Source organism: Melanostigma gelatinosum, assembly GCF_949748355.1.
Source record: "Melanostigma gelatinosum genome assembly, chromosome: 7".
Lineage (NCBI taxonomy): Eukaryota > Metazoa > Chordata > Actinopteri > Perciformes > Zoarcidae > Melanostigma > Melanostigma gelatinosum.
In genome coordinates this window covers 9,800,417-9,812,505 of record NC_136640.1, presented here as the reverse complement: position 1 = coordinate 9,812,505, position 12,089 = coordinate 9,800,417, and the positions used below count along the sequence as shown (strand labels likewise).

Genomic DNA, 12,089 nt, shown 5'->3' with positions numbered 1-12,089 from the left:
GTATGCACATTGCTACCCCCACAAACACATATCAATGAATACATCCCCCAAAAATCCCCATATGAAGGCAAGCATTAAGCATCCTGCTTGTACATCAATACATCAGTCGAATTGTTACTTTTCTGGTTGAAATACTCTTTTAGGATGTATAGACAGTCAATCACTGTTAGTTTCATAATTATATCAGACAATATAAACACTCAAACAGCACAACAAATCCACACATCGTCACGTCAGGCAGGTAGAACGGTAAACCTGCTTGGTGAAGGCAACGATATGTTGCTGTTCTGTACATGAACACATACCTGGGGAACCCAGGCCATGTAGCAAGGCGGGACGGCCGACACACTGGGAGAGTCGTGTTGATTCTCACAAAGATGAATGCCGTCAAAACTGCAACCCTCCAACTGGAGACCTCCGACCTGGAAAAGGGAGGGAGAGGGGGGAGAGAGAGAGAGAGAGAGAGAGAGAGAGAGAGACGGCATGAGAAGCTAAAGGAGGCAAAGACGAGAATAAAACAAAGTGACTGTTAACGGAGGAGAGAGAGAGGAGAGCCAGGATGATGAAGTCAAAAGGTCTGGTGAGATAGAAAGACATGAAAAGAGGAAGGAAAGGAAGACGGAGTGTGTTATCAAAGAGAAATGTAGAGCATGTGAGGAAGACACACATTGCTGTCACCAGATTAACTAGCATGTTGTACAAATTGTACATGGGAGAGAGTGTTTATACGAGTGTATCCACTCTAGTGACTCAGGGATTGTCCACAGTGGAGCAGACAATAAAAGGAACTCTGGCATCAAGGCAGACAACTACTAAATCACCATAATCTGGGCAAAAACAAGCAAGAGAGTGAGCAAGAGACAAATCCAGAAAAAGCTTCCTTGTGTGTGTGTGTGTGTGTAAGAGACCTCATTGCTTGACAACAATTATCCCGTTTCTCTTTCTCTGTCAGATGTCGCAGTATTTCCCTTCCCTCCCTGCAGCTGCAGCCTGATTTTAAGCACCCACACCCTTCCGCTCTCTCTTTGTATATTTCATCCAAGTGCAAGTCAAGCCGTGCCGACTGTTATTGGCATGACAAAAAAGAAACAAATGACGAAAAGTATCTAGATTGTAGACAATGCAACTCCGTCACCCTTGAATCGGAGCATGAAAGGGAAATAAATGAAGACTGAAAGTGGTTTAGAAGAACATCTGCGTACACTGTTCTTTAATTGTGTAAATGTGTGCACATTAAATGGATGAAAAGTGTAGTTGTAGTTCTACCTTGACTTGTAGCTTGGCTTGTGCAATAGGACTCCTCCATGATGAGACAAACACCAAACTATCCATAGAACAACCCATGGACCTAAAACCACAAAAAGATGTATTTGTTTTTTTGTCATAGCGTGCACACTCTTTTTTCTGTGTCACATAAAACCCTCCAAGCATTGTGTATTACCTGGCGGTTTCCTGTCTCAGAGCGTTGAGGAAGGTGTCGGGGTGGAAGAGCTCCGATAGATCCAGGATGTCTGATAGAAGAGCCTGTCTGCCTGCACGCTCCACCCAACTCTGGATGCACAGAATAAACACACACACACACACACACACACACACACACACACAGATTAATGAACTAAAAACCTACAACTAAACACATAACTCATCCATACAATTTCACACAAGAGTCAGGAGGCAAAACTTATATTAGATCACTGAAAAATAATGTTTACGCACAATGTTCTTGGTGAAATTTGACACAAATAGAGATGGCTCTAAGTACTTACAATATTCGCTCAAATTGTATTTCACCCTGTCACCACAAACAATCGATGTTTGTATTGTATTTGTGTCTTTACATTGTTTATAGAGAACATCGATCTGTGGGATGATCACAATTTCCATTCGAGTCAATTTGTTGATGAGAGATAAAAAGGCTTTACAAAAGGGACAGAGCAAAACACAAAGTCAATAAAAATGTGTGGCCAATAGAGTATTTCATGTCCCTTCATCACCACATAAACAAGCTGATAGCACTGGAACCCCAATTACCTCCTAATGGGAATACAGTGATTGCACACGCACACACACACACACACACACAGATTCCCATTTGAGCATGTGTGTGTACTGTATTCACACATGCATGCAAAGACAGAGACACCAAGAGACAACAGACGTGAAGAGTGGATCTGTATGACTGCAGATCGACTCCTCTGAGGCCTCTCAGATGTGTTGATCCAGTCTTCCTCATTCAGCAACAGCTGCTTTGATCATGGAAGCAGCCTCCTGCTGTTTCCCTGCACACACTAGTTATTTTTGTCAAATGCACGGCTCACGACTTAACCTGAAATGATCTCACAATACGATCTTAGGTCTCAGTGTGTACCTCTCTTTTTTTTGAGAAATGTTGTGCCGAGTGGCATTTTTTACACGTACTGCCGAGCTTATCGGGATACATAAGCCTGTAAGGCTGCAGTGGGGCAGATGTAGGGCCTTGAGAGTTGGCCTTGGATTGAAGTTTTGATCTGTTCTCGGACCTTTTTTTTTTTGCATTTCTGTATTTTTTAACCGGTAAGCAGTTTCCTCTAAATCGCCAAAGACACTCGTGTATTTTGGAGGTCAGCTGAAGAAAATTGCTGACAAATGGAGGCAGAATGAGCAAACATCTGATCCAATCTCTATTATGAATGGATTCCTTTTAAGCACAGCGTCAGTCTTCGCTGACTTTAGAGATAAATTGGGATGAGCAGAATGCCAAGAAAGAGACAACAAATGCACAAATGCAAGCCCATACCCACAGTCACAGTCACAGGCAGATGCACAGCCAGCCAGTGTGTGCTGGTATGCATAGTATTTATCTGCATATATATATATATATATATATATATATATATATATATATATATATATATATATATATATATATATATATATATATATGGTCGCTCTGCTCGTGCGCCGCTGTTTGCACTTTTTCCTTCAGCAGCTCCACACAGCAGCAGCGTTGGCCGTCTCCGCCTTTATTAGGCTGATTAGCTAACAGGACAGAGACACTCTGCTAACAGAGACATCACTCAGTACTGATTGGCAGAAATAGACAGTTAAGGACAGTGCAGCCTCCAGACAGACACACATGAAGACAGATGGAGTACAGGTAGACGGGGAGGCCAGCAGACAGAAAGGAAGAGAAGAGAGATGGCATGAAGACAGGAAGACATACACACAAACAGATGGGCAGGCAGGCAGGCCGGCAGACAGACACACACACACAAGCAAGCGAGGCTCGCCCACATGAATAACGAAATGCATCAAATTCATAAAAAAATAAATAACTTGAGTATGTGTGTGTCTGTGTGTATTCTCGTCTGCCAGAACATATTGAGGTAGGCGTACAGGCAGACACAGTCGAGAGGAGTTTCAGCCAGAACCTTTATTTCCTGGCACCGACCTCGGACACACACTTCCCGGAACCTCATGCTTTTGTATAACAATCCGCTGCTTTTTTTTTTTTATTGAACCCTTTTCAAAACAACATTGGAAATTTTTCTGGCATCGGTTTAGTCAACACGTTGCCTCAGTCAGTCATAAATCATTTTGGTCAGGAGCCCAGACGTACTTCGACTGGCCCTCGGACCAAGGCTCAGTTTAAGGACTCTTGTCATGAGGGGAAACACCAGAAACGGGTCCGGGGCCATCGTGGGATATCTGAGGTGCAGAGTCCTCTAAATCTAAATGTGTCCGACTGTAACATTCATCACAACTGGGAAACAAGGCTCCCGGTAGGATATAAATGCATGGTGGAAAACTCTTAGGCCTCTTAAGTCCTATTCCTGTGAGAGTACCCAGGGGCGTTAATAACCAATGAGCTCATCAGCAAATGCGTTGACTATAGTTATCCCACAAAAATTTTACAAAAGCCCTCTGATAGAATATGTTTCATGACTACATGGAAGAAGAATGCTTTCTTTCACTATTACCTCTTCAAAAATACTCCAAAGTTAAAATGTACCACCACGGCTAAAAACCGGTTGTGTGTGTGTTTGTCTGCTTCCATGTGCACGTGTCTATTTAATGTAAGTGTTCTTTGTGTGCCTGTGGGAGTAAGGGAGACACACACACACACACAGAGCGACAGATAAAGAGAGTACAGCATGCATCTTGGTATATTGGCGTATGCGTTACCTGTATGGCGAGAGCCCGTGTTACTACAGCTCTGAGGTACAGCATTGGCTCTTCTGGTCCCTCCCATTTATTCTGCCATGTTAAAGGACACTGAGACAGAGGGGAGGCAGGCATAGAGAGGAACACAAGTTATTTAGGGCCGCACGAGTAAAAAAACATGTGTCGGCAAGGAGGTAAAGTAAACCATATTATTTTGGGTGTGGACATTCTGCAGTCAGGCAGACTGCTGTGTGGTCCACTGAACATGCCTCTCTTAAACTTACTGAACGCAACTGTCAACCCTTCTCCCCCTCGCTCCCCATCACTGAAGGCTGTTGGGTCACCTTACAACCATCCCATACTATACACATTCAAACACTGTGCCTCAGTCACTAAACGATGTACATTCTCCTTGTGGCCTGGATAAAACATGATGAATGTCCATGTTTTCTATGATGTCAGAGGTGACATCATCTTCTAAACTTCTGATCTCAAAAGGTTAGAGTTGGCAGATATGCAAATGAGTGAATCTTTATAACTTGTATAAACTGAAACGCTGTCCCAAACCTCAGTGACAGCAGACTCTTGCGTAGACAGATGCAGCTTTGTGTCTGGCTCATGATACAGTTCATCTGTTTAATCCATCTGCTTATGCCCTTTGTCTCACACTGGAACTGGAGCAAAAGCACATTAGACTCTTCTAGGTTGTACTGCCATAGGGAATTTGGAAACAAACAAAAAAATCCCCCCACAGAAAAACAACAAATGCTGTTGTTTTCTTGATGTTTGCTTTCTGAAAGGGGATATTTTGGAAGGCACTCACAAATGCAATATTTGTGTGTAGGTGGCAACAGAAAACTTCCCTCAGGAGACAACCGTTAACTCTGGAACAGGTTCGGCAGTCCAGCTTGCTTAAACTGTTAAACAGAGATCAAAGAAGTGCCGAACACAAACACATGCACAGATATGCACAGTAGGAGATTGAGGATTAAGAATGTGATGTTATTCAAGCTTGAAAGTCATAATGGAACTAAAAGGGACCTTGCGTGTCTCTCAGCTGCAAGTCAACCATTCAGTCACTTCCCTGCTGTGTGTATGTGTGTGTGCGCGTGTGTCACACTGAAGTGGGAGGAGATGAGCATGCAGCTTAAGTTGTATGACTTAAATATACCCACAGAAAGCATATCAGAGTATATATTTAAATGTTTTTAATTTACTTTCAGCCGCATTTAGTGAAAACTAAAAATCTAAAAAGGCCCAGCACGTTTTCAGATCACATGTTTGTTTACATACCAGGCACATAAATAGTGAGCTCTCAAATGTGTCTGTGACGCAACAGAGGAGACAGCTAGCAGCTAGCAGCCTGAGACGACACAAACCTGTCACTTAAAGCAGCCATGCCCTCAATTATGCCTAACTTCAGCCTTAATATAATTGAAACCGGTGAGTTATATGAAGATTCTCCCCCGGTACGGTTGTCACGGTAGCAGATATCAGCTATAGAGATGAATACTGTTTTTTGTACCAAACTGTAGAGTTGGGCTTGTTAAAACGGAGGTCTACGGGGATTGACTTGCTTTTGGAGCCAGCCTGAAGAAGAATTTTTGTCATTTCTGTGTAGGCTTCATTTCCCAGCATCGGAGGGCTGCCGCTTGTTATTGACATGCTAATTATTACCACTGGCACCGAAAACATTCACCGACACTTGAGATTGTTAAACCTTTCATCAGAATGCTCATGTCCTCATGTCTTGATTTGAATGATCCTTCCTCTGACTGAAGGCAGTGGTGATATCCATTTCTGTTTTGCAGCGCTGCTAACCACTCTCGTCTGATGCTTGGGTAGTTTCCAAGTATCTAATTATTTTTTACTGCATAGCTGAGGAGAGGTGCAATGGAGCTGATCTCTCCGGCGCTGTGCCTGCCATACTTTTACAATATTACAATCCCAAATATATCAATGACATCAGCAGCTCTCTCTGTTCCTCTTCTCCAGCTGAAACCGGGCTAATCAGCGATTGTTGGTTCAAACAGAAGTCAAACTCATAATGGCTCGTGGTTGGAGACAGTTGTATCTAATATTATTGACTGTGAAGACTAAAGTGTTCGATAAATCATCACGTTTTCCGTTCTGCTGGTAGTAAATCTAATAGGATTGTTGCTTTTTCAAGAATACTCCAGACAATTTCTGTCCACTTTCTCTCTGGGAGGAGATCTTAGAAACAGGCCTGTGCCACTACTCTGGGTCATAACTCATCATCATTTGAATTCATTAAAACAACAAACAACTCATTAAAATGCTGCAGTTTGATTACGTACAGCGCATTCGGAGAGAACGTCTTAAAATGGGTCCAAAAATGAGCATCGGGGAGAACAACTGTGCTCACTAGTGTTGGGGTCCAGCAGAGTGTTTGAACAGTTCAATTAAAGGGAGCATAGACTTGTGAAATGGGAGTGAGAGCTCATCTGTTTTACAAGCCGAGTAGTTGCAGGAGTAAGTCAGCCATAATGCACGATGAGGTGTCCTAATTTGTGAAAAAACCCGTACCAGATGGATAATTGAAAGAAACATGGAAATCATCCATGTTTTAAATCTGTTTTTTGGCTAACTTGGGTATCCTAGGTTTACTGTGACCATGAGCACTGATTTAGCAAGGTAAGCAGCTGATTGGGACAATGTTTGGGGTGTTGTGATATACAATTATAATGGACATTTAGTTTTAAACATGTAAGGAATCGTGTCTTATGCATTGCAATGAACTATATCATAAGCTAACTGGCAGCTCAGACATTTCATAGCTTTGGTATTGGTGTTAATTGTTGTGAAGGAATATTCTAGAAGGGAGAGAGACCAGGAAAGAGAGAGGAAAACATGAGAGATGAAGAGTGGAAAAAGTTGGCCGGGAGAGAGACCGGGATGAGACTTCAGGCCTGCTGATTAATATAAAAAGAGAGATGAGGAAAGCAGTAGAAAGGGAATCATGCCCAAGGCCGGTCCCAGGAGATTACAAACTTAGAAGAAGTACAGGGTTGATTGCGTATCTCTCCCTCCTCTACCTCATCAGAACCCCTTTGTCCTCATCTCAGCCTGGGGACACCAACGAGGACACATGCAGTGTTTGCTACGAGTCCACAGTACAAGTCTGTCCACTAAAGCGTGCGCCTATGTCAGCTCTGGTGGTCTCACCTTCATCACTGTATGGGGAAGTTGTACACCTCTAACACAATGTAGTGAAGAGAAAGATTCGCTTCACACTGTTAAGATACAAAGTCTACGTATCTCAATGTATTTCACCTTTCCTCCATTTCTCCTTTCTCACCTCTTGATTGAGCAGGGCAGTGGCCAGTTTTTGGACTTCGGGAGTCAGCAGTTGGGTCCCTCTGATGACTTTGCTCAGTGCAGCCAGGGATTGGTGAATACTCTGCGACAACACTTACAGTTTAGTGAACACACTGTGCCAATATATTAGAGCACTGGTACCTGGGGTGTCATTTGATTGCTGGGAACTGGTTCAGTATGACGGGCCATTGATTGACTGATTGGGCTTCTTTTTTTCATCTTATTACTCTGCTCTCTTAAAACAATCAAATGTATTCAGTACAACATGCACATATGGCTTTTACATATACCCAAAATAACAAGTAACACACAGACTGCTGCTAAACATGCCCATTCCAGGAGATGAATGAATGGAACTGTTTATGACTCACACTCATCCCATACATCTCCATGAAGCGAAGCCCATTTTCCATAACTCTTACCATGTTAACATATCCATCTCATTTATAATACAAGGTGCAGGACCTATGCTATTTGATGAAAGCGTTGTGGCAAATTACAAATGTTCAGCAAACACCACCCAATGAGAATATCTTTCTTTTTGACAATGTAATGCACTGTAACGTAACGTGTTTGACATTATGAATGGCGCTTATTATCCGACGCACCTGGACCAAGCGGATGGCGTTGAACTGCTCCAGAGTGATGAATGACAGGACCGGTGACCCCTGACCTTCTGTAGGTGCGGCCACCTTCTGATGGATCAGAGGAGAAGCCTGACAGACAGGAGACGGACAGAAAGACATATTAGCATATTGACAGAATAAAAAGACAGATTTCTAAGATTTCAACGACCGAAAGAGAAAGAGGGGGATAAGGGTGTGCAGAGGGCAAGGAGAAAATGCAGCAAATATAATTAGATGCTGGTCATTCTGACGAACTCATAACTTAAGATATTCTTACCTTGGGTTAAAGTGCTTCACTGTAGCTTCACTGTATAACATAGTAGAATTGTCCGAGCATTGCTTTATGGCCCTATTATTACTGGAACATTGTTAAAATGACATCAACTAAACAGTCTCCTCTAATGAGCCACTACACAGGAGTGTGGACATAGTGTTATTTAGAGTATAGACGTATATTGCATTTTGTAACTGCTGCTGTGCATCAGCATGCTGTGGCTTGTTTTTTTTATGATTTCCTCAATTAGGACTGTATATCTTTCCAGTGTTCCCTGTGGGCTTCCTTAGCTCAATATTCATGAAGTAAATTGTTCTGTTGTTGGGCCTTCCACAACAAGATGTAACACAATGGGAATTATCTCTCTTTCTGCAGTGTAGACGAAGGGGACACTTTGTTTGTATTAGTTAACACAGAGATCTACTGGAAGTGCACCAAGTGCTTTTGTCTGTAGTTGTGCACAAATACAAATACATGACGTAAAAAAACCAAATGCGCACAAACACCGACATCTTGTTGTATTCTGCTGCAGATATCAGGTTCTGTACCTGCATCCTATTTCAAATTGTTTTCCTTGCATCTACTTGTAGTAAGAGTTAGAGGAGGGAATAGAGGGAGAGAAGGATGGTCGGGCTGTGGGAATGAGAAATGGAGACATGGAGAGCGACACGAGAGATAAATGAGAGAATTAAAAAAGACCTAGTATGGTGGGATTCAGCTTGACTACACCTTTGCTGTTGCCTCTATTCAAAAATGTAAATTAATAACCAAATAAGTACCCCCCCCCCCCCCCCCCCGATCCAGACTACATAAAGATTTGTCAAAATAATCTCCACTCCACTCACCAAAAAACATACACACACACAGTTTAAAGACAGGCATGCACATGGCGATGCAGAAGCACACTTAGGTTGAACATCCACATTTACACACACACACACTCACACACTTTAGGGACCACACATCCGCTGATTATCAAACACAGAGGGTTAGCTGACGACAAAGGGCCAGTTAATTGACAGCAGTCAGAGGTAGATTGAGATCTATGGGAAGCTAGGTGCTGATACAACGGCAACAATTAACAGAGTCAATCATTCTCTTCTTAGTGGGTACAAAACAACTCTGAGAAGAGAGAGAGCGAGAGAGAGCGAGAGAGAGAGAGAGATCGAGAGAGAGCGAGAGCGAGAGAGAGAGAGAGAGAGCGAGAGCGAGAGCGAGAGAGAGCGCGAGAGAGCGCGAGAGAGCGCGAGAGAGCGTGAGAGAGAGAGAGCGAGAGAGAGAGCGAGAGAGAGCGAGAGAGCGAGAGAGAGCGAGCGCAAGAGAGCGAGAGAGAGAGAGAGAGAGAGAGAGAGAGAGCGAGAGAGAGAGAGAGAGCGAGAGTGAGAGAGCGCGAGAGAGAAAGAGAGCGAGAGAGCGAGAGCAAGAGAGAGAGAGCGAGAGAGAGAGCGAGAGAGCGAGAGAGAGCGAGAGAGCGAGAGAGAGCGAGAGAGAGAGAGAGAGCGAGAGAGAGAGAGAGCGAGTGAGAGAGAGAGCGAGAGAGAGAGTGCGAGAGAGAGCGCGAGAGAGAGAGAGAGCGCGAGAGAGAGAGAGAGCGAGAGAGAGAGAGAGAGAGAGAGAGAGAGAGACGGCTCAAATGAGCGAAAAGGAGAGGGAGCACATGTGTCATTTACAGCATGAGAGTGAATAACAGAGAGGCAGAGTAAGAGAGCGGGAATATGGGGGCTAAATTATTTAATGTGGAGGTAGATGTCCTTTGGATTTGAAAAGGTGCCTGTCTCCAAGCAACCACACACAACAGGGCGACCCGATGAGGCCAGCCAGCAGCTGTCCCACGCAGTGGGTGCTCAATTAGACCCTACTTATTTCCAATTAGCTCTCACAGCTTTTAATTTAGACTCGTGATTTTGTATCCAAGAAAAGACGAGCATGGAACTGTCAAAGCTGGAAAAGAACTACAAAAACTTTTTACCAAGCAATAGAGTAAATACTTAACCACTATGAGTGTAATAACAAAATGTTGTTAGACATGTGGTTATTCAGCAGTTATTACTGGAATATAATAAGTTGCATTCATGTGTTCATCACTGTAATGGCGTAGCTGGTGAAGTGGTGCTAATTTTAATTACGTTTTAAGTAGTTAAAGAAATCAATGCTAATATATCGTAATTCATTGGTCAATTTGTTTGTTGTATTAATAATCTGAATCTGCAAAGTAACTTGTACTTTGATGTTGTCAAATGAATGTAGAAGAGAAAAAGGTATAATATTACCTCTGAAATGTAGTAGAAACTAAATATATAAAGTAGAATAAAATGGAAATACAAGCAGCTGAAAATTGTACGGCTGTACAGTACTTGAGTACATGTACTTAGTTACATTCCACCACTGATCTTAACAGTGTTGCTAACATTCCCAGTCAAATTTTAGGGTATGAGGTTATGGGTCAGATAGAGTACGAAGAGATCTTTAAAACGTTTTAATCAAGAACAAACTCATAGGGCCAGCTTTGCAGTTTGGTTTGCAGAATAAATACAACAGAGGGTTTGATTCTCGGTGAAGACTCAGTCGTAGTTTAGGGAAAGGAATGAGAAATGTTGGAAAAGATGAACTGGAAAATAACTGACCTGGTTGAGTTTCTTCCACAAGTAAAGGACAGGTGAAAGTCCATTCGACCAGAGCTCCCTGTCGAACTTTGAGCCGGTTGCTACTGAGCGGCTCAGGACGCGCAGCTGGTAAATAACCTGCGAGTCAATCAAATATAAACACAAAAAATGCATCAATTAAGCAGAAGTTGCACAGAGGTGCCTGGTTCCTGAAGGTTCTGTTGTGTTCTGTGAAAAATAAGACAAATATAAACACAATAAATATGCACTTTTGCTAAATTAACCCAAAAGCAATGTATGATTAAAAAGAAAATCACTGTTACCGTAGTTCTTAAAATACTGTAATAAAATGTCATTGACGCCTCTGGTGGCTGCACTGTCAGCACTGTTTCCGGTCCCGGAATGTCGCAAGTGAAAAAAGGCTGAACCCTAAACATATCCGCCAACAGCTTCTTACACACAAAATCAAGCATGCTTAGCTGGCTTTGAGTATTGGATAGTGCTTTTTGCTTTTATCGTGACTTGTGTGTGTGTGTGTGTGTGTGTGTTGAACAGATGTGTGAGTTTCGATAGATGTGTGTGGTGAGGAAGGCAAAGCGTCTGATAAATGACTTTCATTTGGTCCAGGAGAACTCTTTACTAACACCTGCTTTATCTTGTTTGCTCAGGAGGGAAAGTGTGTGTGTGTGTGTGTGTGTGTGTGTGTGTGTGTGTGTGTGTGTGTGTGTGTGTGTGTGTGTGTGTGTGTATGTGCATGCATGTCTGTTTGAAAGGGGGAGGCAGCTGAGGATGGAGATTTGAAATATATTGGGGTTCAAATGTATAAGGATTTAAATATATTAAGATTATTCCTATCTAAAGCAATTACTACCTGGCAGCAACTGCATTTACCGTCATAACAAACTGGGAAGAAGAAGTTACTCGACAACGTCTCTGTGCAGGAGAGTTCAGTTTGAATCGCAGTCGATGTAGTTCAGGCTTTCACTTTCAAAGTGATCCAGGATTGTGGTTCAGGGTTTTTAATCAGTGGACTATTTATCATGGTCTTGGACAAGATGCCGTTCAATGAAGACATCTAATGAGCAGTAAAAAACACAAGCACAG

The 12,089-nt window shown here is 42.7% G+C and overlaps 1 protein-coding gene across 1 annotated transcript in view; it reads right to left on the bottom strand.

The window, feature by feature from the left end:
* The window catches only part of dync2h1 (dynein cytoplasmic 2 heavy chain 1), a gene marked incomplete at its 5' end in the record, with an annotated part of 75,376 nt that overhangs the window by 1,965 nt on the left and 61,322 nt on the right, over positions 1–12,089 (bottom strand). The window contains 7 exon segments of the mRNA XM_079271574.1: positions 306–422; positions 1,267–1,348; positions 1,442–1,551; positions 4,165–4,254; positions 7,463–7,564; positions 8,091–8,198; positions 11,007–11,123. Of these exon segments, the coding sequence (XP_079127700.1) occupies positions 306–422; positions 1,267–1,348; positions 1,442–1,551; positions 4,165–4,254; positions 7,463–7,564; positions 8,091–8,198; positions 11,007–11,123 (726 nt within the window).